The 24,728-nt window shown below is 53.4% G+C and overlaps 2 protein-coding genes across 9 annotated transcripts in view; both read left to right on the forward strand.

Annotated features, from left to right (window-relative positions):
• Positions 1–9,588, forward strand: part of PRDM16 (PR/SET domain 16) — a 270,501-nt gene extending 260,913 nt beyond the window's left edge. For 7 of the 8 annotated variants that reach the window (XM_057418033.1, XM_057418026.1, XM_057418009.1 and 4 more), the window contains 5 exons: positions 4,246–4,415; positions 4,993–5,167; positions 5,934–6,164; positions 7,114–7,288; positions 8,878–9,588. In XM_057418033.1, coding sequence (XP_057274016.1) covers positions 4,246–4,415; positions 4,993–5,167; positions 5,934–6,164; positions 7,114–7,288; positions 8,878–9,012 — 886 coding nt within the window. In that variant the 3' untranslated portion in view covers positions 9,013–9,588. The remainder of the gene's footprint in view (positions 1–4,245; positions 4,416–4,992; positions 5,168–5,933; positions 6,165–7,113; positions 7,289–8,877) is intronic. The other variant, XM_057418042.1, reaches the window with a different exon arrangement.
• A 6,565-nt stretch (positions 9,589–16,153) lies between these two features.
• ARHGEF16 (Rho guanine nucleotide exchange factor 16) lies at positions 16,154–24,614 on the forward strand. The gene is made up of 15 exons (XM_057417440.1): positions 16,154–16,220; positions 17,214–17,766; positions 18,343–18,394; positions 18,788–18,957; positions 19,506–19,562; positions 20,026–20,186; positions 20,338–20,490; positions 21,091–21,220; positions 21,385–21,459; positions 22,114–22,206; positions 22,337–22,491; positions 22,824–23,033; positions 23,392–23,465; positions 23,858–23,959; positions 24,428–24,614. The coding sequence occupies exons 2-15, from the start codon at positions 17,239–17,241 to the stop codon at positions 24,565–24,567; spliced, it is 2,100 nt and encodes a 699-aa protein (XP_057273423.1). The 5' UTR covers positions 16,154–16,220; positions 17,214–17,238; the 3' UTR covers positions 24,568–24,614.
• Positions 24,615–24,728: the final 114 nt, after the last annotated feature.

Below are 24,728 nucleotides of genomic sequence, written 5' to 3' on the forward strand. Positions count from 1 at the left end.
AAAAGGAGACTTGCAACTTAACAAAGGTTAGGAAAATAAAGATTTATTTGATCTGGTCTTCTCCCAGAAAATGGCCTGTGTGGGGTTTTTGTAAGAGAGGTTTGACTTCTGGACAGTGTTGTGTTCTAATGGCACTCCTGAGAGTTAGGGCTGCGCTTACAGAGGAGCTCAATTATCATTGATTTTCTCTTGCTCTCAGAGAACTGAGGTTTCCAACTTTGGCAGCGGGAATTGTTTTGAGAGCTTGTTTTTGAAGTGACAACTTGACGCAGGTAAAGGGAGGTGCTGACTTCTCAGTGGTGCGCTGATGTCTGTCTTCTGACTTGTGATGAGTTCAGTGGTTTTGTTTCCTATTGACTCTGCAGTGTTAGATATTCACCCAAGTACACGTTAAAATGTTCTCAGAGCTGACACAAACAGACCAGGTCTCCAAGCATAGATCAGGAAAGACGGAGGCCAGAAGAGAAGGTGCTTTGCGTTTGATTCCTGGTTGTCAGTGAGAGGTGATGTTTTTTTCACCCAGTCACTTAAACTTCCCAGGGGTCTACTTAATGTGTAAAGAAGGAATTAATAGCCCATGAGCAGTAAGGAGGCAAATGAATTCTTTTTGGAAATGGGAAGTGCTGTGTGGTTTTGGAAGAGTAAGAAATACCTGGTAATGCACTGCCTAAAAGCATCTCACATGGAGTAGTGCGTATTTAAATCCCCAGTGCCAAAAAGGGCTGTCAGACTTACCTGTTTCTTTCAGAGAAAGGCAAAATAAGCTGGGCGTGCAAAATCATCTCAGACTTACCTGGAAGCTCAGGTCATAAACCCAGGGCTTTGTTATCATCTGAGCTCAGCAGCACAAGCAGAAGAGGCTGGGTTTAGTGACGTTCCGTGTGCTCAGAGCACAGGAAGGTCAGGGTGTGCTGCAGTTGTGGCCTTGCCTCTTTGGCTGTGTTTTCATTCTCTGGACTCGCAGAATCACATAAACTACATAAACCCCAGGCTGGGAACTGCTAAAAGCTGTTGGATTCAGCAGGACTCGTATTTTCTTCTTTCAGATGCCCATTCCCTCCAGGATGCCATCTAACTGATTCTTGAATTGCCCCCAGTCCTGAAGCCTGCGCGGCTGCGATCCCTCTATAAAGATGTGCTTCCTGACGGCTGTTTTGAATTTGTTTTCCTTTCATTTCCTTTTCAGCCCCCGTGTCCTGTTATCTGCAGTAAGCAACTGGAGCTGACATCTCCCATGTCCTTTAAGATGCTTCACGGTTCAATGAACATCTCTTCTTTCTCAGTTTCTTTTTTAATACGTAGCTTAAATTCATCCCTGCTATAAAAGCGCTCGAGATGAAGTTGTTCCTCAGTAGGTGTCCACGTGTTTTATGCTTTGTTACTGCACTTCTGTCTTTGCAGCTCACATTCATCATCAAGTAAGTGCTCATTTTGCAAGTGCTGCCGTGCTGCTGGAACTTCACAAAGCACCGTATCGCATGCTATACTGTCACACCTGGAGTGGTACCAAAATGCTGTAGCCAGACAGCAATTAGCTCTGTTCCTCATTTTGAGGTTTTGCTGGGCTTTGCTGCCTGATTTTCCCCAGGTATCTGAGCTCCCTCGAGCTCTGAGGGTCGCCTGCCATTCTTCAGAGCTCCAGTTCCACTTCGCTCATTCCCAGCCATCATTCACTCCCACTTTGTATTTTTTTAGCCCACTGGTGAGTTACTTTAAGCTGATGAGGACGAACCTTTACGAGCGTTTTGTCAGTGTGTTTTCAAAGCAAATACTGCTGCTTTTGAGTTTTATTCTTCTCCTGGCTCTGTGTTCACCTCTTCCCGGTTTTTAAGCCAGTTCCCTCTGCCTGGATCATTTATTTAGATTAAAACCAGCAGAGACCCAAGTACCGACCCCTCTGGGGCCACAAATAACGCAGGCCGTCTCCCTCATCCCTTTGCTTTCAGACATCAGCTATTGCTCCTTTCGAATGCCCCTCTGTTTCCTATTTTTGTAACAAGCTCTTTATCCTCTCTCCGTACCCTACCCTGGATCCACATAGCTCATAGAGCAAGGGCCTGTCAAAGGGGACTTTTCAAAGACTTCCTGAACATCTAAATAAATGGACGTGCAGGAGGCCAGCTCGCTCTTGCCGTGCGCATGCAAGAGCTCCCTTTGAAGTCACTGGGACTGCTCCTGTGAGTAATGGAGGCAAGACCCAGCCCAGCAAACACAAGTGAGGGGGGTTTGGCTTTGATGGACATCGAGCTGGTGGGGACAGGCAGGGAGAACAACCCAGAGACAGGGAGGGGGCTGCTGGTGATGCGCTGGTAGAGCCACGCTGGGCACAACCACCTATGGGAGTCCTGGGAATAGCAGGGATACTGGAGCGCTGGCTGGTTTGGACACTTCAGTCCTCTGAAGTGCTGATGAGTAGAAGCTGCTGAAGCCTGGCAGCCTCTGAAAGCAGAGTCAGCAGTGGCTGGTGGACAGGAGGAGAGTAAGAGCTGCAAACCCATGCGTGTTTAGCTCTCCGCCTATAAACTGTGCTTGTTCTTGCTGATGTTCAAATAACCTCTTGTTTTCTTTAGTTTTTCAATTCATTTTCTTTCTAAAAGTGGCAAAACCTTTTGAAGGCTGAGAAAAGTGTGGTTTCAAAAGGGATTTGGTTTTCTTGCAAGGTTAAGCAGAGTAAAGGTTCGTTACTTGAAATGTCTGTTCCTGTTGGTGATTTAGCAGTAGGAAATTCAGAGGTGGGCACGGAATCCATAAACAGGCAGTGATGGAGAGCGTTTCATAAGTGTATCTCTGCAATTTAAAACCAAAAATATCCATTTATTATTAGAGAGCAAATAAAAACCACAGCTGTGGCGCATCCGGAAATCTGTGTGTTTCACAGCATAGATGTTTCCACCCTCACACCTCCTTCCTGCAGTTGAACCTGTTGTGTCTGTAGGAAGCAGAACCATGTCCTGGGTGTTGAGGCAAATCCAGGTTTGTACTCGCATGAGAGAGGTCCAAGGTGAGCTCTGTGTGCCCGCTTCAAACAGTGAACGGATGGCATTCCCAAAATGAGCACAAATGCCCCATCATCTTCATGCCTTATCAAGCAGGAGCTCAGCTCAGTGGGATGGACTTGGCTCTGGTTGCAGCAGCACAGAGCAGTTCTGCTAAAGCAAGTGGGTTTATTCTGGAATTACAAAGGCTTAAGAGTGGTTTTCATTTTGTCCTCAGAGTGCCCAGGATTTACAGAGGTTTGTAGCAGAGAAAGGGTTTTACTTCTCATAGGGTTTGGAAGCAGAGCCGTGAGGGAAGCAGCTTTGTTGAGGTACAACTGCCATATTTAAAGGGAGATCTAATGAGGGGCTCGGGCAGATTCAGAGGAATTCGGTTTTCTGTGGCTTTAGGGCTGAAGCCCTTCAGTGCGGCTCAAAGCTGCCCTCTTCAGTCCACCGGCTGCGATGGAGGAGCAGGAGGAGGAGAGGCCTGAGCTCCCACAGCCCCTTGCTTTAGCAAAGCCTTGTTTCTATTCCAGCACATCCACGGTGGGTCCTGCAGAGGTTCGTTTCAAAGAGGGAACATTTCTTCACTCAGCAGTTTCCCTGGACGTTCTGGCTCGGCTCCTCGCATTCCACGTTTTTTCATCATAAACCAGATATTCGCTGCACAGGAGTAAATCTTATCCTGTTTGGAAACGACAGTGTGTTTCTTGGGAGCTATTGTACTATAATAACCATAATTACCTTTAAAGGCATCTGTGCTGCCTACATCCCGAGGACCACAAGGAATGTCACAAATAAATCTGGAGTGTTCTGTATGTCCAGATAACTGTGTCATGGAGGGATATGCTAGCTAATAACTACGGGATGCATTTAACCTGCCTTCTTTCTTCTCCTTCTGTCTTCTTTTTCCTCCCTCCACAGCCATATTTCACCTACTTCCCCTGCGAAAGGAGAAGGCTGGAAGAAATAAATTCACTTTCCTTGTTTTTACATTCGTGTGTGGAAAAGTAATTATTTTGTTCAAAACTCGTATTTGTTTGGACAACTCGCTTCTTAATTAAACCTAATCCTTCCTTTGTGCTCCTTGAGTAACAATAATATCAGATTTGTCTGGAATGATTAATGCCTTGTGCTTCCCAGGTCGTCCGCCGAGTAAAGATTTATAGACCAACATTTTCTGCCTTTCTGATAGTCAGATTTTTCTCTTTCTCCCTTTTTTCCCCCTCTCACGTTGCACTCTTTGGCATTTGCTTCTATTTTTCAGGTGTAAATACTGTGACAGGTCATTCAGCATTTCCTCCAACCTCCAGCGGCACGTTCGAAACATCCATAACAAGGAGAAGCCATTCAAATGTCACCTGTGTAACCGATGCTTTGGGCAGCAGACCAACCTGGACCGGCATCTTAAGAAACACGAGCACGAGAACGTTCCAGGTAGGAAGGGGCATGGCTGGGTGGTGCTGGAGGGAGAGCACCCCGTGCTCTGGTCTCTCTGGTCCTTGGGAAGCCTTTCTGGAATGCATGATCATGATGCTGTCCTCCTGGGGACACAGTGGGACCTCCTGGTGCAATGCAGATATGGGCATGTCAAGCTCTACCAAGGGTTTTCAACCTGAAATGCATCTGTAGTTATTTGTGAAGTTCAAGAAGATAAATAGACTTTGCCTTCAGATAAAAACTGCAGGAGGAAATTCCTGTGCTGAAGCCAGCTGATTTCCCCGCCTAGGAAAGTCAAATAATTATGGAATAGTTACAGGCAAACAGCTCTGCAATGGTAATGATTTTAAATTGTCTACACCATCCATAAATGCTGAATATCACCTCTGTTTCTCACTGTTGTCCCAGTCTGGAAAACATGAGCTTTGGTCCATGAGATTTCTCTGCAGGATTAAATCATTGGTACATAGTGAGAGGATTGTTGCTAATGTGCCTCCTTTAGTTTTCCTCTTAATAATACCTTTGACACTATGCAATTGTTTCTCCTGTTCTCTTTTGCTGTTTCTCTCCTCAGTGAGCCAGCACTCCGGAGTCATTACAAACCACCTTGGGACCAGTGCCTCTTCCCCAAACTCGGAATCAGACAACCATGCACTTTTAGATGAAAAAGAGGATTCCTATTTCTCTGAAATCAGAAATTTTATTGCAAATAGTGAGATGAACCAAGCGTCAGCTCTAGCAGATAAAAGGTAGGGAAGCAAATCAGTCTTTTCAGCTGTCTGCCCCTGTCACAAGCCTTGTCTGGACTGAGTGGTATTGCACCTGCTGCTGTCCTGGTTTCACAAATAGCTGTTGAATGCCATTACTAAGGTTTAAGTGCAAAATGCAGGGATGAGAATTCCCCATCACAATGTGATCTGCGTGAAGGACAGTAAGGAGTGTGGAACACCGATGGGGAATTTCTGGTGGAGATGTTAATCTTACTTTATGTCGCTTGGGGGCATCCTGCTGGGTTCCAGGTCCGTAGCACTGGTGATCCTGCTCTTGTAGCATAATGTAAAACTGCTCTGGTTTTGGAGTCTGCCGGGCCCATAGGGCATGAACAGCAAAAGTAATGAGACACAGAGTATTTCGTCTGGCTGTTAGATTACACCGTGAGGAAGCTTCCTCCTGGTGGCTTGAAGGGAGATTGTTAGAGCACAAGAAGGAAAGCTGCTTGTCTCACAGATGCTTTATTTTAGGGGATATAAAGCCATCATTTAAATCCAGTCCAAACAAGATTCTAGTTTGAAAGGCACTGAGGTTGGTGTATACTTGACATGGCTATTAGTCCTTGAGGGAGTGATTTTTAAATGCCTGAAGTGTGTTGGGTTTCCTTTTCCTTGCAGTTTAAATCAGAAGTACATGTACATAAACGTGTCTCTGTATTCATATATATTGCAGTGAAATAGCCTGCCTTACACATTTGGCATTTTCTTTTCTTTCATCTTCTTCCCCCTTGACCAAATATTTCAGGCCAGAAATCCAGGATATTGATGGCAATTCCCAGTGTCATGGATTAGCAAATGAGAAAACAGAAGATGTGGACGATGAAGATGAAGAACTGGAAGAGGAAGATGATGACAGCCTGACAGGGAAGTCCCAGGATGAAACGGTATCGCCCACCGCAGAGCCCCGAGGAGCATTTGAGGATGAAGAGGATGAAGAGCCCACATCTCTCACCATGAGCTTTGACCACACCCGAAGGTGAGGAAGGCCATTCATTCCCTTCGAGAAGTCAAACGGGGCTCAGACCTGACCCTGTGTCGTGGTAGATTGTGAGTGCTGCTGTTTTGTTGTTGGAGCCATGTGTCATACCTTCAGTTTGATGTAAGCATCCACCTCAGAGATTCCATTGTCACCATGGTGGGGGACACGAAACAAGTGGACTGCAAGGAGAGTCTGTGCTGAGGCTTAGGTGCAAGACTCGAGAAGCTCATATCAGAACAGTTAGTCCAGCACAGAAACCTGCATTTTCGGGGTACCACAGCTCAGAGGATAAAGCCTTTCCCTCTAAATCACTGGTCAGAGTGAAGGAGGAGGCGTATGCCTGCAGTCTGGTTTGTGCTGCTCCGCCCATTTTAGTTGTAGCCAAATATTGACTTCAGGTCAGGTTCTCAGAGCTCTGGGGAAAAGTGAAGCTTTTTTTCTCAAGGTCAAGCCATGTTAGAGACCTCTAAAATTAAAGTTTGTGACACATAGCATAGGCTTAGCTTGCTTTTTGCCTCAGTTTCCTAGATGGTATTTGTAACAAATGATGCAAAGTAGTATCTGACTTGATTTCAGTGCATCCCTGTTTTCATTGCAACCCAAAGAAAGTGCAGCAATGGATTCAAGACCACTGATCCGGTGTCAAACCCCCAGGAGTACACAGCATCCTCCCCACAGACAGCCAAAGGGAACTGTAGCCACGCTGACTCACAGACAGCGATGCACCCATGCTTGTGTGTGCACAGCCATGCTCTCCACTTTTTCTTTGCTCCTTGCATTGTGTGTCATGTTGGTGTTTGTCCGTCTGTCCGTTCACGCATGTGGCTTGTGAGTCCCCCATGGTATGTGCATGCAGGCACTGGGTTAGCAACACTCACTTTGGCTAGATGTGAACGGTGAGATGAGCTAACAACAGGTCAACCCCTTCCCCTGGTCATTGGTACAGGTGTATTGAGGAGGACGAAGCCGGCCTGTTAGATTTGGAGCAGATGCCGAATTTTGGGAAGGGGCTGGATCTTCGCAAAGCAGCCGAGGAAGCATTTGAAGTTAAAGATGTGTTTAATTCCACCTTAGACTCTGAGACAATAAAACAGACTCTGTACAGGCAGGCTAAAAACCAGGTAGGTATATTGCAGAACATTTTACCTAGTTCGCTGCCAGCACGTGCAACAGGATTAGCAAGCAGCTGGCCTCAAACAGTTGAGGTTCATTTTCCGTTCTAGGTGACCAGGTCAATTTACCCCGTAGCCTGTGCTGTGAGAACATGCTTGTGGAGAAAGATAGAGGCGTCTGTCTGTTCTTATCTGTGTGTATAAATGTTTTTATGACTACTATTCCTTTATGCTTTGGGATGGGTCTTCAGTTGAGTCCCTTTCTAACCTTCAGGCAACAGAAGTTGTCATGAAATCTGTTTTAAATGTCCAGCAAAGCAGCAGCTGAACACAGTTGCCAAGCAGAACATGATTTCTGATTTATCATCCCCCTTCACAGTAGCTGCAAGTACTGAAGCTGGGGAAGGTCTGCTTGGAGATAGGACAGAACTTGGTTCGGGGTGAAACCAGTTCAAACACAAGCCACTTGCCTGACTCTTACGTGTATCCTGTTACTAATATGCCAAATGTACTAACCATGTAGTAACAGCTTGCTCTTTCAGTTTGTACTACATTGTTAGGCCCAGCCTGTGCTTGGATGGGGAGGGTTTTTTCTTCTTGAATCCATTTTAAAGTGTATGAGATGCAGGACTGGTTACACTTAAATGCCAACAAGTAACCTGAACAGTTCTAACCATCTCTAATGCAGGGCATACAATGGTAGAACAGCATTTGTGTGAGCAGCGCAGCCCCTCTGGCTGGCTTTTAAGCAATTTTAGAAGCATGCATGTCCATAATAGTACCGAGCTGTGCATCTCCCAGCACGCACCTACAGTACATCAGTGTGTTGACAAGTAGATCTTGTCTCCTGCTTTTAAGAGGAGAGGCAGAAGTTGGAAAACTGGTTTATACTGTCCCCATGAGAGTTGCATTACTGAGGGTCCTAGTGACTAAGGGTCCTACTGTGGCAAGCTTGATACTGATGACCCAGGTAACACATGGTGTTTGTCTCTTGCCCTGCAAAGGATTGTGTGTGGTGAGTGCTGCTTTGGCCAACGGAGCCCAAATTCCATTGCAGAGTATATGTGCCTATATTCCTACATACCTGAGCCTGGTTTTACAAGCACCAGTGGGCTCATGCCGGGCAGTATCCTGCTGCCTGGTGGGCTATGCTAGTGTGGCTATTGCTGCACCATTCTGGGGCACGTGGCCTCACTTAGCTACTGGCTTGTCTGTAGCTGTACTTTGTATAAGAACAAACCAAAGCAGCTGGCACTGTGCATGCAGCCACTGTCCCCTGGGCAGAGCCTAGACTCAGGGTGTGGGTTTGTGACCAAGTGCAGAGCTTGCACAGCATGGGTTTGGTCCTGTCCTGGGTTTGGATGGTGGCCTCTCCTGTCTAAGCCTGCACTGCTACAAACTCCATGGCAGGTTTGAGTAGTTGGAGTGACGGGTCTCATCCTGCTGTGCGGATGAGAGGTTCTTAGCCCAGGCCAAGGGGTGCTGGAGGGCCTGCATTTCCTGCGTGGTTAGCTGGTGCTGTGTTTCACACGCTTTATCTCAGCCTGTCCGGTGTGTGTATTCACACGTGTCCTCTGCACTGCTCTCTTCTCCTCCAGGCTTATGCAATGATGCTGTCCCTGTCTGAGAACGCTCCCCTCCACGCGTCCTCCCAGAACTCGCTGGGTGCTTGGTTGGACATGGCAGGAGCAGCTTCAGAGTCGGGGACCTTCAACCCCATCAACCACCTCTGAGAGGTCAACAAGGCACTGGCCAGAGCCCCGGCGAGGAGGCGGTGGTGCTGCAATTACCCCAGCAAAAATCCCAGCAAGCAGAAGATGGATGAGGGGGCCTCAGGGAGTCGGCTGGACCTTTGGCTGAGGAGGAAACCTGTCGCGTCTGACCTACAGGTCCTGCCTTTTTATCTATCCAGAGTTTTCATTTCTAATTTATCAGAATGAGCCTCTTCAGAACTGGATAACCCTGAAGCAGCCCCAGGATTTCACAGTCTGTAGGAACAGCACGAGCAAGACACGAATCGCAACAGTGCAGTCAAGCATTGGCCCCTCTAACCTTACACAACGGTATCACTGAGCCAGTAGAGCCTGCCTGTAAATGGAAGCTTGAAACCATTTGGTAGCATTTCCTCTCAACTCAGCTGAATAGTGAAGTATGAAGGGAAGAGCCAGGTGTGACCTCTCCCTGGTGCAATTCTACGCAGTCACTGGAGTTATACCAGGGAAAGGGAAATTCAACCCATTTTGTTGCCCCCCAGAAGAGTTTGGTGTGTGTGGTGGGTGAGCTTCACCTGACAAAGGACAGTTTGGACACGTCTTGGCTTACCAACCAGGAGTTTATAGAGTGGCAGCCTGGCAGTGTCAATGGTGGCAGCAGTTCCTAACTCCTGCAGTTGCTCTGCTGTGCTGGATGGTTCCTATGCATCACACACTCCATGCGGCCTGTAATTTCAGTGGAAAGATGATTATTTCCTTGCTTCATCAGCCTCAGGGGTACAGCCCTCTATTGAAGCACATAGCTCAGAATCCAGTTGTGTCTCTGACTCTGCAATTGCTGGCAGATATTTTATGAGTCTCGCCCCCTTCACTGATCCAGAGCAGCCTCCAGAAAGACTGTGTTGGTGTCTCTGCTACTCTGCATTGCGATTACAATCTGCTGTTGGAGCAGGGATTTTGCAGGCAAAGATGAATTAGAGTAGTCAAGAAAGCACTTAAACCTTGCAAAGGATGACATTGGCTCCACAGAGCAGATCTCAAATGTGTGTCTGGAGAAATTTCACATTAAAGCATCTAAGATGTAGAAATGATGAGGACCAGACTGCTGCTGCTGGGTGACACCACGGGCCTCTGCATCTTGCCCATTGCAGTTCTGCACCAGCAGCCTGCTGGGAGCCTGGAGGGAACGTCGTGTCCAGAGCATGTGAAGTCAAGAGGAACTTTTCCCATGAAGTTCAGCATCATTTGGTACTGGATGTGCTTCCTGGAAGTGTTTTGTCAGGTAATAACTGCTTGCAGAACTGGGATAATGGCCGACTTCACAGAAACAGCACGCAGCTGTCAGCATGTCTGCCTGCAAATACCTGACCTGTGCAGCCCGCATGGTATGGAAGGGAACGGGTGGAGGCTGCTGTGCCAGGCAGCGTGGAGAAACACAACGGGGAAGCCTCATTCCAGCATGCCAGAACAAAGGAAACAGCTACCTAAATAAACAGGCGAGATTGCGCTGGGACGAGACCTTTGCACCCGAGAGGAGACATGAGGCTGGTTTTAGATCCCCAGGAGCCTCAGACAGCAAGGAGAGCCTCAGGAAAGCACCTTGGGGTGGCTTTGGTACAGAAGGAACAGAATCGGCGGCATCAGCGTATTTCCAGTGGGATTCACCCTTCCCTTGCGGTTTTCCACAACGTCCGGGGAAAGGTTCCCGAGGCCGAGACCAACAGCACGGCCCCAACTGCTTCCTCGATTTGCACAAAGCCCTGGGGAGCAGAGCCCCAGAGCTGCCCATGGCAGCAGACACCAGCTCTGCGAAGGGGACGGGCTCTCCCCAGCCAGCACCTCTGCCTCTGCCGCCGCTGCTGCAGCCCAGCCCTGCCCGGGCACTCGGCCTTTAAGTTATTGCCACAGGGGCCAACTGAAACTAATAAAAGGATTGTTTCTTTTCCGACGGGATTGATTTTGATCTGTACAGAACTTGTCAGGTTGGGCGAATTCCGGTCTAGTTTTATTTCTTCCTTAACAGTATTTTTTGCGTTCGATGTCACTGTTGTGAAGAAATGATGTTAATATAAGGACGTGGTGAAGGACCAAACCGGTGTCATTAAGGTTGGGTGGTGAACGATCGGTACCCAGGGAGGAGGAAGAGTTTGTGCGTGTGCCAAACGCCCCTGCCCCCTGCTCCAGACCATCCCTCCTTCGGTGACCTCTGCCTGGAGGCGGCCGGGGCAGAGCACCCAGGTTTCCGTGGGCTCCCTGGGCAGCAGCGAGCGCCAGCCCCGCGCCGAGCACCCGCGCCGGGCTCTGCAGGGCCAGCAGGGAGCCGGCTGATGGCAACCGAGGGCACCGCGTCCCACCGGGCACCCGCAGGGGCAGGGAAGGGCTCTGCCTCCACGGAGCTGCTCCAGGAGAGCACGGACCCGTCCCTGGCCTTAACCATGGGGATGGATCCGTCCTGTCCTGTCCCAGCACAAGGGCCTGAGCTGCAGCTCCGTGGCTCCTGGCCACGTCCGTCTGTGCATCTTTCTGACAGGGACCACAGCGCTGTCTGCCTGCTGGAGCAGGAGCTGTGGGAAATAGGAAGTGTTCATGTGCTCTGCCCCAGAGGCTTGTTCCTTGTTGAAGCAATCCTTGTGTTCGGCATTGCGCTTCTCAGCCTGAGGAGGTGATGGAGCAGCAAGGAGCAGCAGTGAGCTGGTCTCCAAAATGTGGCCAAGTACCAGGAAATGTTGCTGTGGGGGATGTATCTGGGGTGTGTATGGTCTTCCCTTCGCTCTCATCCCTCCTGTTGTGTTGTTTCTCCAGGAGCACAATTTGTTGGCTCTGCCCAGGCTGGAGCAGCCACCGTGTCCCTCACTGGGCTGTCTCTTGGCTCTCCAGAGCATGGGCTCCTCTGCTTGGGGACTGGGGGGCACAGAGCAGCCAGGGACTGAGGACATTGCAAAGAGAGCTTTTAAAATCATGAAATGATTTTTTTCTTCCCCTATCTCTTCATTCAGTCTTGTTCCCATTCCCTCCGCCCAGTGTCTCTGTAGGATCTCCTCTGATTTAGCACTGATTACAAGTTTTAATTCTCCCACATTAAATAAACAGAAAGCCTCACTGAACCTCTCCTTATCTCGTAGCTGTCATTCGATTGCACTTGAGCCGTGCTGCAGCTCATAGCGGGTGTTGGGTTCATGATCTGCTGGTTTGGCACAAGCAATCCCTCGTTTTGGAGGGTGTTTCCTGAGAGGTGTGTGTTGAGGTGGGTTCTGCCAGCAGGGCACAGTGCTGGGACAGGGCTGGGGTGCTTGGGTGTGATGAGCCATGGAGCCATCACGCTCATGTCCACCCGGTGCCACCAGCGTGTCGATAGAGCAAGGCCAAGGGTTGGAATGTGGCCGGCTGCTTGTTTTAAAGCCAGGGCACCACTCGAAGTGGGATTCAAACCAAGGATGCTTGTGTAGGGTCTATTTATTAAGAGTATTTCCCCATCCCATAGCCATACTGCCACAACAGCAAGGAGGGGAGAAGCACTGTGAAGTTTTGGGTAGCCAGATGCGGTTGGCAGCCGCTGGGAAGTGAAGGTGCTCCCGGACAGGTCCTCACTTCTCACCATGACTTTGGCCACAAACACCTTTCTGCTGGAGCTGGTCAGGGAGGAGGAGATGGTTCTGCTGCATGTACCTGCCCTTTCTCCTGCGGGCGGGCAGCGCTGGTGATGCTCATCACGGCGGCTGATGCGGAGAGCTGGGGGTGCAGCAGGACTGCTGCGGGTCCTCCTGTGGGGTGTGCAAACACGTGGGTCAGAGGCACCCGGGCTGCTCTTTGCCAACCGGCTGCTCCGGGCACGTGCCTTTCCCGTGCATCCCGAGCATCCCGTGCTTCATGCACTGCAGCAGGGAGGAGCAGATGCACAGCAGCAAAGCCAAACCAAACAGGGTCCAAGAGCCAAACGCAGCCGGGTTTGCTCAGCAGCATCCCAGGACAAAGCTCAGAGCTTGGGTTCTGTCTTGCTCGGAACAGAGCAGAGGAAGCTTCCGATTCTCCCTAAGCAGCACTTAGACTCGCGACAGGCGCTCTCGGGAGCGGCTCCTTTTCACTTCAGACGCAGCCTTTGGAAAAGCACTTGCACAACGACGTGAGCGTGGTTGACTCTGAGCATCGAAGCACTGGATTGAGGCCCCCCCCTCCGCCCCGGTCGATCTCTGCTGACTTTACCTGCGGTTCTTACGTGCTGTACTGTGTGTGTGTGTGCGTGGCGGGGCATGGGAGCTGCCCGGGCTGCGACACCAGGGCAAAACCCTCTGCTGCGAGGCGCTGGTCAGTAGTGTCGTCACCAAGCCATGGAACTCCTCTGTAGTGTTGAGTGATAACTGTGACTAAACCGTTCCTGAATGATTCCGAGGTTATTTTTCTCTTCTTTCTGTCTTTAATTCTTATTACCACTTTTTTTGGGGAAAAATATAAAACAAAAAAAAAAGGAAAAAAAAAAAGGATGAAAAAGAAAAAAAAAGGCAGCTTTGATTTCCAGATGTGCAATTCACTTGTGAACAAAGTAATTCTGACAGTAATTCTCAATGTATTTTACATTCTCTTCAAAGCAAGAGCTGTTTTGCCCTGATGTCATTTCCAGCCTGCAGAAGATGTAATTTAAAACATATATATATTGTGCTTGCAAGAATCATAAATCTGTGCATCCTTTGTCATTCCTTTTCCCATTGTTACAGGACAGATCTGATTTAGGGTTTGGTTGGTTTTTTTCTCCTTTAGGACTGTATAGTGTTTTTTTAAATCAATTGTAAATGTCTGGTTTTCATATAATGTTTAAAAAACATTGAGAAAGAGGATGGTGCTTGTTCCATATCATTCTTGATTGTATATTGCTTCTGTTATGTTTATAAGTAAACTGTGCATGACTTGTGTTTAGCAGTCATTATTGTGTCTGTTTGTGGAATTTTTATGGAGAGGACAAGAATTCCGTAGATGCACTTATTGTAAATGTGATTAGACTTCGCGTCCGAGGCTGGGAGCCTCCAACTGCCGAGGAGAAGACGAAAAGTGTTGGCAGTTATTAATTAATATGAAATCGCTTTGTTGGGAGCATAATGAAATAAAAGAGATGAAGTGTAGAAAATAATTAAAAGAGCGATTTTACACATTTCCTTTTGATGCTTGTGATAAAAGATTCAAATGTACTTGTGTAGAGAAATCCCTTTAAAATAATGAATAGAAAAAAGCTGATTTTGAGGTTAATGCTGTAGAATAGGAATGTATACCAAATGTAATCTTTCCAATGCTACGATGAATTTATACATGAGATTGATATGCAATAAACCTGTGTGCTTTTATAAGCAGTGGTCCTGGGAGCTTTATTTTCTTGGTGGGAGGGTAGGAACAGCACAAGGTGCTCCGGGGGGTTTGGGTGCATTACTCTGTGCTTTGCTGAAGGGAAGGTGTAAGGATGGAGAAGCAGGAATTGAAGGGGGATGCAATAGGAATGGGAACTTGTGCAGGAGCTTGTTTGGCAGGAATAAGCTGCCTGCTGAAGAGCTGGGTGTCAGAGCTGTCTGCCCAAATCCCTGTTCCCTTCCTCCTCAATGCTCAGGGATGGAGGGAAGCGAGTGCTTGCAGCGCATCCTCCAGCAGCCCCGCATGGGGCTCACTGTGAATCCCACATCCCTGGTGCCAGCATCATCCTGGAGTTCCCTCAGTGCGGGGATGGGTTCCAGGGAGGTGCGGAGGGAGGAAGCAGCCCCTGCAGGTCCACATCTCATCCAGGGCTGCATGGGATGGCTGTGAAGTGTCCAGAGCTGGCAGAACGCCTCTGTATTGACTACAACGGCAGTGCTGAGCCCTCGCAGCCTGTGCAGCACCTTTGTTGTCTGATGGTTTATGTGCTTGGTTTATAAGATGTCAAAAAGGCTTCACGCACTGAAATGGTGGACGCTCCCCTTGCTGCCGAGGTACTGAAGGACCAGGCACTGCTACTGATCCTGTGTCCTGCCAAAGGGATGCTCCAAAGGGAGCGAGAACGTTCTGGGGTGGGGGAATGGGTGAGCAATGAGCTCTCTAAAAATGTCAAGACTATTTCCTTCCAGCCTCGGAGCTGAGAGTGAGGGAACGATCCAGTGACAGCGGTCAGATGTTTCAGCGGGGGCCCTGGGAGCAAAAATGACTTGAAAGCAGGGTCTTTGAACTAACAACACGCATTACAAAACTGATGAATGGTCCCTGCTTCAAAAAGTCATTCATCGTGATCAAATGATGGTATCCTGCATACAGCATAATGGCCCTTCCCTGGAGGTTGCCGTGTAAGGGGCTCAGTCTTAGCCGAATCCTTGAGTAGAAACCCTCTGCCTCTCCGTGACGGCTGCAGCCTTTCTCCTTATTAGCCCTGGAGGGAAAGGCGAAAAATCTATGGGAGAAGAAAGCTCTGATAATGGAGCGATTGTCAGGCAGGGCCTGGAACAGTCTTTTAACAGAGTATTGCTGACAAGTGGACTTTGTCATCCAGAAAGCACTTGAGATTCACCACGTCCCAGCGAGAAAAAGGCTCCATTTTTAGGGCGGGGGGGAATCAGAGCAGGGGCAGAAGAGGAGGTCACCGGGAAGCCCGTTCCCAGCGAAGGCGCTGAGCGCTGGGAGCGGCCGCAGCCTGACCTCGGATCCAATCCCGGAGGCTGCAGCTCCCGGCGCAGCGTGTGGCACCGGAGCGACCCGGGGGCTGCGTGTGACCTCTGCAGCCTCCAGCTGCCAAAGCGAGCCTGAAACGTTCCCTTGGGGAAGGCTCCTGAAGGGGAGACCTTAGAACGGCTCCAGTGCCTAAAGGGGCTCCAGGAACCCTGGAGGGGGGCTTTGGACAAGGGATGGAGGGACAGGAAAGGGGAACGGCTTTAACGTGCCCGAAGGGAGATGGAGGTGAGCTCTGAGCCCGCAGCTGCGGGGACGCGCGCATGGAGCCCAGGCGAGCTCCGGTGCCCCCGGCTGCAGGGGCCGGCACTGCCCGGTCCCTCCCTGGGGCGGTCCCGTCCCGCCCCGCCGGGTCCGAGGGGCGCGGGTCCGGGCCGGGGTTTGCGGTGGGACCGGGGCGGGGGGGACGCGGGGCTCCGGAGCGGGCGGGCTCCGGGGCAGGGGCGGTGCAGCCCCAGCGGGACCCGGCCCCAACGCCGCCTCCCCGCCCCGGCCGGGCCCGGGAGGAGGAGGCGGGGCCCGGCGCCGGCAGCGCCTCTTCCGCGGAGGGGAGCGCGGTGAGTGCCGGGGTTGGGTCCGTCCCAGCGCGGGGGCCGGGGCCGGGGCTCCCCCGGGTGCGGGCACGGGGCCGGCGGCTCCCGGCACAGCGGGGCCGTGCGCGCTGCGGCTGTGAAGCTCCGGGAAGCGGGGTCCAGCCCCTGCGCGGTGCCCTGCGGGGCCGGGCCGGGCCGGGGGGGGCTGCAGCGCCGCTGGGACCGGGTGCGCCCGTGTCTCGTTACCGGGTGCTTCAGGTGGGACTCGCCCTCGGGAGGGGGTGAAGGGAGCCACGAGGCTTTCCCGGGATGGTTTGCGGAGCTCTGGCCGTGAGGGCTGTGTCCCGCAGCCAGGGGCAGGCGGAGGAGCAGCATCTTGATCAAATGAGCTTTTGTGGCTGGGTCTGTCCTGTCCTTCTGCCACTCGCTGATGCAGGGAAATGTGTTCGAGTCTTGGTTTCTGCTTCCTGGTCTGTGGCGTTTGAGGAGGACCTGCTCGGAGGTGGAGGTGGAACAGAATGTGTCAGCCGAGAGGAATGAAACCCTAGTTTTACCTCAGACTAGGCAGTGGGGTAGGCAGTGGGGTGAGAGGCTCTGTTTGCTCTGTAGGTGCGCGGGGAGTGGGTGGTGCAGGAGGAGCCGAGTGAAGTTTCACCCCATGAGGAGCTGCAGGGACTGGGGCCGGTGGTTTTGGTTGTGTGGAGCCGCTCCCCGGAGCGGTCTGGGACAGGAGCAAGCTTTGAGGAGCGCAAGGCTTGCGGTGAGGCGCCCGTGGGGCTTTCACAGCACCTCGAACAGGAAGGGAAAGGCCTGGGCGCATCCTGCACCGCTCTGCATGGCAGGGAGCTGCAGGAGAGGCGCAGGGGTGGTGAGAGCATCACTGAGTGTGTGTGAATGGGCTCCGTCTGCATACAGCATCCCGGGAAAGAGGAGCCTATCGCGAGGTTCCCTGTGGGAGCGACACATAAATGCCCTCTGCAGTACTAGAAAGTGCTCATCTGTCTCTCTGTCTTACAGTGTTCGGGTTCCCTGTGCCACCACCATGTCTCGGAGCCCTCCCGGCAGCTCTGTGGACGACAAGGCCTTCCTCCTGGAGTACCGGTGCCACCCCGTGCGCCCGGAGCCCCCCAGCCCCACCGGGAGGCCCAGCTCCACCACGGTGCCCGATGCCACCTCCCTGCTGGTGATGGGCTCCCCCCCCGCGGCCGAGCCGCGCCGCATCGTCCTCAGCACGGACAGCCCGGCCGCGCTGAAGGTGGGGACCCAGCAGCTCATCCCCAAGAGCTTGGCCGTGTCCACCAGGACCAAGCACAACCCGGCCCGGCTCCAGAGCTCTGCGGTGAGCAGGGAGCCGCTGAGCCCTGACCCGAAGGGGGCTTCGGTCCCCAGCCTCTCCCTGGAGGCAGAGGAGGAGGAGGAGGACGGGGGGGGGGCCCTCAAGCGCAACCTGAGGAACATGTCCTACCGCGCGGCCATGAAGGAGCCGGGGCCACCAAACGCCGTCTCCTCACTGAAACCTGTGTCCGAGGAGGGCAGTGCCCTGCCTGCCCACAGCCCCGGCAGGAGCAAGGTGGGTTCTGCACCCGACTGTGGGGATTGATCTTGTGCTGGTGCTGAGCGGCTGCTGGGTCTGCAGGGCCCCTTTCCTGCAGCTTCTGTTGGTTCCAGAGCTGTGAGCCCGGTGTGGAGCTGGCCGGGCTCCTGCGCCTGGTGACGACTCCTGCCCTGGGAAGCCTGCCTGTCACCAACCGATGCTGCAGGTCCCCGGGAAGAGCTGACGTGGGAAGGAGCCGGCTGCTCCGCGCTTCTGCAGGGTGTTTGCAGGGAGGGGTTGGTCGGGTGTGCGGCTGCTTGTGCTCAGACATGGGTGAAGCAGGCCTGGGGACAGGGAGACTCCGGTACAGGCAAAGTCCAGGCGTGAGACACAGACGTGAAGGGCAGCGGTGCCACTACTGAAGGGTTTCGATGGTGACCCCGATAACACGGGGTGAAAGCTGAGTCACTTGGGGAAGGCAAATAGGAGCTCGGACAAAACGAGAGCGAAAGAGCAGGGCGGTGTTTGCTGAGCGGCCGCGCCGGTGACTTTCCCAAAGGAGCTCGGTGCTTCCCAGGGCTGCAGCGTCTGCTCCTCTTCTTCCTCCTGCAGAGAACCTTCGGGCGGAAGCGGGTGCAGAAGCGTGGTGGCTCCTTCAAGGACCGTGAGTGCTGCGTCCCTCCCGTCTTCCCCAGAGCATCCAGCATCCCCTCTGCCTCACAGCACCGCTTGGAATCACTGCAGGTCCCTTTGCCACCTGCGCTGCTGCATGTCCCTGGCCTGGGGCTCTTGCTTTGCCTCCATTTCCCCACCAGCAGGAGACCACTGCGGCCCTGCTTCCTGCTCCTGGAGGATGATGACGTTCCAGTTGCTGGAGCGCTCCCAGCTCGGCAAACGCGGGGCAGCCTGCGGGCAGTGGGAGCTGCTGGTTCACTGGTGCTGTGCAAAGTCCAGCCTGGGCGTGCTGGCGCCGGCCCTGGCTCACAGCGCTCAGTGGATGGAATGGAGGCCGTGGGCTGGGAGAGGCTTCGCTGACCTCGTGCCTCTTCTTGTGCAGAGCCCCGGCTGTACCAGGAAATCCGGGAGAGGGGCCTGAACTCCGTCAGCCATGAGTCAGACGAGGACTTGCTGGAGGAATCCATCCCAGAGGAGCCGTCCCCTGCGGGTGCTGCTATCGTGGTGCAGAGCTATCGCCCAGCACAAGTGACCTGGAGCCAGCTCCCGGAGGTAGGGCCCGTGCCTCGTGATGTGTGTATTTAAACGCTCTCCAACAAGCTGGGAGCGGATGGTTCTGCAGCATCAGTCTTTGCAATGGGATGGCCTGGGGCTGTCCAGCCCTGTCTGGGACACGCAGGGTCCTGTCCAGGCTTGCTGGGGTGCTGGTGGAGCTGCTGTGGTTGTGCTTGTGAGAGGGGGAAGGCAGGTTGTCCTGCGGGTACCGGGGAAACAGGGTGCCCAGAGAAGCTGTGGCTGCCCCATCCCTGGCAGTGCTCAAGGCCAGGTTGGACACAGGGGCTTGGAGCAAGCTGCTCCAGTGGAAGGGGTCCCTGCTCGTGGCAGGGGTTGGAGCTGGAGGAGCTTTAAGGTCCCTTCAACCAAACCCCTCCGTGCTTACGCTGCAGAGCAGCATCAGCTGTAACCGGTGGGTGATGCTGCGGGTTGTGAGGAGGTGGGCAGAGCCTCAGACCGCACTAGAGGGCGTGCAAGGACCACGGCTCGGTGGTGAAGGGTCTGCTCGTCCCGGCCTCGCTGCTCATCCCGGCCTTCCCCCGCAGGTGCTGGAAGCGGGCATCCTGCAGTGGATATCCCCCGAGGAGCGCAAGCGGCAGGAGGTGAGAGGACCCTCGGCAGTGCCCGTAGCGCAGTGTAAACACCGGTGGGATGCGTGTGGCTGAGTCCGGGCCCTCTCGTGCAGGGTTCAGCTCCAAGCAGGGCTGGGCTCAGCTCCTGCATGCAGGATCCCTGGTGCTGGTACCTCTGGAACTGGGCAGCACTGAAGCACTCGCCTGCTCGTGGTGGTGGGGATGAGGCAACTCTGTTGGATGCTGATGGGAAATAGCCACTGGAAGGGAAAACATCTTAGTGCTGTAGGTTATAACTGACTGAGGGTCCCAAACCACACTGAAGTTATTGGTGTAGGCCAGGCAATGCAGGAGATGATACAGGGAATGCTGTACTGTTGGAGCAAAGTGTTTCCAGCGGCTTCATGCAAACTGGATGTAAACATGATGTAGTAAGTTCTAATTCACTGCCTTGGTTGTGCTGTTGCATCTTCACTGCCCCGCTTTCTTTCAGGCAATGTTTGAGATCATCACCTCTGAGTACTCCTACATGCACAGCCTGAGCGTCCTAGTGTGCCACTTCATGAGGTCGGAGGAGTTGAAGGAGACCATGACCCAGACAGAGCACCACCACCTCTTCTCCAACATCAGCGACATCCTGACGGTCAGCACGAGGCAAGTGGAGCTGGGCTGTGCAGAAGGGATCCAGAGCCTTGTCCCATCTGGGAAAACGGGGGAAGTGGCAGTGGGAACATTGTGGAGCACACATTAGTTTGTCAAGCCCTAACCCGTCACGTGGTGCAGTTGGTTGCAATTCCCTTCTTAGGTTCTTTGAAGACTTGGAGAAGCGGTACCAGGAGCACCTCCTCATTCCTGACATCAGTGACATCGTGGAAGAGCACGCCTCGAACCACTTCAGTCCCTACGTCAGCTACTGCTCCAACGAGGTCTACCAGCAGAGGACACTTCAGAGGCTGCTGTGAGTACTGCTGTGTGCTCGGGCTTGCAAAGGAGTTGCTTCCACAGGGTCTCTGGGCTGCAGGGCTGCTGCAGGGCTGCTACAGGGCTGCAGATGGTACCAGGGACTGCATGTGGCTCCCTCAGCCGTGTTTTCTTCCTTTTCCCTAAGGAAGGCTGTTTCCTTTCTGAGCAGAGTTCAAGTTCTCGACCTCTGTGTGCCTGTGTCAGGTGATTGGGATGTGATCTGTGTTGTGCTGTAAGAAGGGTGAAGGATGGGGATAAATGGGGGCACTATAGGTGTCTATAAGTGTACCTGTGTGGTACATTAGAACATGCATAGAGGCTCCTCATCCTCAGATCCTACTGGTGGTACAGGTCTATTTTGTATCTGCTGTTGATACTTCTATGGCTTTACTTGCCTTTTGGTGGATGCAGCATCTCTAGGTGCTTGTCCAGCATCCACTCATGGGTCAGTCTGTTCTTCACTCAGAGCTCATGCAGCTGCTGCTGAGCAGCAGGGCAGTGCCTCCACTGTGCTGCACTGCTCCTGCATGGAAAGCTACTGGAAAACCTTGACACTGAAGAGCAGAGCTAATGGAGCTTTCTTGTCCTGTTCCAGAGCCACAAACCCCTTATTTAAAGAGACCTTGAAACAAATTGAAAGGAAACCAGAATGTGGAGGTCTGCCAATGATCTCATTTCTCATTCTCCCTATGCAGAGGGTAACCCGGCTTCCTCTGCTGTTAGATGTAAGTCACACAGTGGCATTGCCTGGCACCTCTGAAGAGGTGGCTGTGTTGCACCCTTCTTCAGCTTGCTGAGCACTGGGAGCAGCTCAAGCATCCCAGGGAAGCAGCCGATGTGCAGGTCCTGTCTTGCACTGTCACTAAAACATCTTACCTTGACGTTCTAGACTGTCTGTCAGAAAACGAAGGCGTGCACTGCAGCCTATGGAGCTGCCACCAGAGCCCTGAAAGCCATCAGCAAGGTGAGGCCCGGCTGCCACCTCTCCACCTTTTCTCCTCCCTGCGACCCGTTCCATCACCGGGCATGAGCCTGCCGTACTGGACTCAGTGTTCCTCCCTGCATCGGTTCACTTGAGATGTCTCTTCTCCGATAGCTGCTGGGTGTTCACATCTCCCTTGCTCACCTTTTTTACCTGATATTGGTTTTTTCCTTCTTCTTCTCATCCTTTCCTCTTTGGTCCATCCTTTGTCCTCGCTGGACCGTCGTGATCAGGATGGCAGAGGAGCCAGGGCACTCGGTAGCCACCCTGGGGGTGGGTGAACAGTGGTGATGCTGCACTTGCCTGTGGAAGGCTTCTGTCCTGCCTTCCATCTGTCTGATTGTTCATCCTCCTCTCTTAACCCCCTCTCTTCGATGATCAGCTCCTCCTCTTCGTACTGCTGCCTGGTGAAGCTCAGTTTTGGTGTGGTTTTGCTTTGGTTCTTCTCCAGGCTGAGCAAATGTGTCACCTCTCTCCTGGAGATCTCATGGCAGGAGAACCTCCAGCTGCCTTTCCCCAAACCTGGCTTGAGCCCTGTGTTTGGGCTTGGCTGTTTCTCCTGCCTGCGGCAGGGCAGCACCCAACCCAGCAGTGCTGGTGTGCAGGATGACCCTTGTGGTGCTGTTCTGTTTCCAGCTGGTTAAGAACTGCAATGAAGGCGCTCGTGCTATGGAGAGGACGGAGCAGATGTACACCCTGCAGAAACAGCTGGAATTCGGGAAGAGGAAGGTAAGGGGAAATCCGGGCTGTGCTGGTAGAGGGGCCCGTCCCAGGCGTGTGGGACCTGTGCTGGGAATCCTGCCAGGAAGGCTTGCCCGTGTGCCAGGCAGCAGTCACACTTGCCCTGGATCCCTTTCAGCCGTTCCCGCTGATTTCCGCGTCCCGCTGGCTGCTGAAGCGGGGGGAGCTGTACCTGCTGCTCTCCGAGGAGGCCGGCATCTTCCGCCGGGGCGCCGGCAAGCTCTGCTACCTCTTCTCGTTCAACGACGTCCTCATCATAACCAAGAAGAAGAGGTGGGTGTCCAGGGTGGTTCCTTTCCCTGGAAAGGGATTAAAATCTCCATTTCCCCAGCAGCACGCAGGGAAATCTCAAGGGTATCTTGGGCTTTCAATTGAGATCGGGAAGGGAAGCAGCCAGCTCTGCTGCTCTTGGCCTTGCTTATGTTTGTGGGTGGCTCGCAAGCCTGCAGAGCCGTGTCCCCCCTCGAGCATCAGGTCATGTCCTGGCTGTGGCAGTCACCTCAGTGATGCCGATCTTCACCCACGGGGCTCTGAGCAGGGGAGGGAGCTCGGTCCCCACCGGCAGCATCCACATGGCTGAGGTTCCGCTCCCATCCTTGCCGCAGCGAGGAGAGCTACTCTGTCCTGAACTACGCCACGCTGGACCAGGTCACGGTGGAGAAGATGGAGAGCACGGATCCACCTTCCCCTCCTCCCGGCAAGCCCGGGAGCGGCGGCACAGCCCGCGGCACGGCCGGGGGGTTCCTGCTCCGGGTGGTGATGGAGAAGGACAGCGAGGGCCGGCGGGAGGAGGTCGTGCTGTCGGCAGAGACACTGTGAGTGGGATGCCACAGGGCGCTCCTTAGTGCTTGTGGGATAAACTGGGTCCTTGGAAATCCCCCTGAAGTTCTGCACCTTTTCCTGCTCGCACGAAAGGGGGACGTGTGCGGGTTTCTCCCTGGTTCTGCTTCTGTCTCTCAGATTTCCCTTCTAATTCCCATATAATGCTTCCTGTGTCCAAATCAAGCAGTGTGTGCTGCTTCCAAAATACCTGAACACTGAAGCTCTGATCAAATGATTGTCCGGTCGGACTGCCCTTGAAAGCCTCTATCCTGCTGGGAATTTCCCAGCCATCGCTGGCAACACGGATGCTGTCTCTAAGGCTCTCTTTGATACGGATTTCCCCTCTGCCAGGAGTGACCGTGCCCGGTGGATCGCTGCGCTGATGCACAGGGAAAAGGAGAAGCCGGACACAACTCCTAAAGGAGGTACTGGTTGTGCCAGGGCCTGGGCATTTGCAGGCACAGGGTTTCTCCCCTGCTCTTACCTGCTCCTGCTGGAGAAGGAGCCGAGGATGTGTGTTGATGGAAAGGAGAACTTGGATACCAAGCCTTGCTCCTTAGGAATTGCCTCCCATGAAGTTATCAGCCACGATAAACCTTAAATACATTCCCTCCGAGGCACAATGAAATTCCAGGGATGCCTCAGGCTGTTGGGATTTGCTTCCCCTCCCTATGTTCTTGGAGGGGCAGGGACAAGGAGGGAATGGAGCTGTGGAGCCTGAGGGGGTGGGCACCCAAGCTGGGCTGGAGCAGGGGTGCGGGGCTGTGGGTCCTGGCCTCATCTTCTCCCTGGGTCCCTGCTGCCCTGTGCTCTGCAGATCTGAGCCAAGTGGAGATAACGCAGCCCTACCTGGCTAAGCAGGCGGACGAGATCTCTCTGCAGCAGGCGGACGTCGTCCTGGTGCTGGGGGGAGAGGACGGTGAGTGCCAGCGGGCAGGGAGCTGTGGCTGGGGAGGGTTTGCCTTAGGTGGAGCTATGGGAGGGGGAACAGCTTCAGTGATCCCAGTGGAGCGGGGTTATAGCAGTTGCCAGAAGCTTCCAGGAGCCTGTGGCTGTTGGTGGGGTCCGTGTTGCTGCCTGCTGCCTTGTCCCAGTGGATGATGGTGGGTCCCTGGCGGCTGATGAGGGTGGCACTGCTACAGGTGGCTACTGCGTTAGCAGTGCCTCCTGTGCGCAGGCTGTGTCTGGCAGCCAGCAGCAGAGACCTCAGAAGTGAGAAGCCAGCCCCATAGCAGCAGTAAATCAAAACTCCTCCTGTGCAAAGCTTTCCCTGGATGCCCCCAGCCGGCACCTCCATGGGACGGGCCGGGGGGGTGATGCAGCCCTCCCAGCACCCCCAGCAGCCACAGCCGTTCCTCGCTGTGTGACCGGCTCTGCTCTCCCCTAGGCTGGTGCTGGGGGGAGCGGCTCCGGGATGGGGAGAGGGGCTGGTTCCCGCAGGCCTGCGCTCGGCGGATCACCAGCCGCGCCGCCGTGGAGTGCAACGTGCGCCGCATGGAGCGGCTGCGCCTCGAGACCGACGTGTAGCTGCCAGCCCAGCGAAGGTGCCTCCGTGGGACGCGGCGCAGGGGCCTTCAAACCTCTGTGGACCGGGCCCAGAGCGAGCAGGGAGCGGGGGAGCCTTTGTCCTTGGGCTCATTTGTCTTGAGCAGCCACCGGCAGCAATTCTGGTTGCTCAGGACCGGGCC

The sequence above is a fragment of the Pezoporus wallicus genome, unplaced genomic scaffold, assembly GCF_028554395.1.
Source record: "Pezoporus wallicus isolate ANWC-B61680 ecotype Strahan unplaced genomic scaffold, APGP_CSIRO_Pwel_v1 contig_13766, whole genome shotgun sequence".
Lineage (NCBI taxonomy): Eukaryota > Metazoa > Chordata > Aves > Psittaciformes > Psittacidae > Pezoporus > Pezoporus wallicus.

Excerpts from the sequence above, each read along its gene's own strand:
- ARHGEF16 (XM_057417440.1), top strand. The coding sequence starts at position 17,239 with ATGTCTCGGAGCCCTCCCGGCAGCTCTGTGGACGACAAGGCCTTCCTC. Across the intron at positions 19,563-20,025 it reads AGGAGCGCAAGCGGCAGGAG|GCAATGTTTGAGATCATCAC; the intron begins GTGAGAGGACCC and ends GCTTTCTTTCAG. Across the intron at positions 20,491-21,090 it reads AGGACACTTCAGAGGCTGCT|AGCCACAAACCCCTTATTTA; the intron begins GTGAGTACTGCT and ends GTCCTGTTCCAG.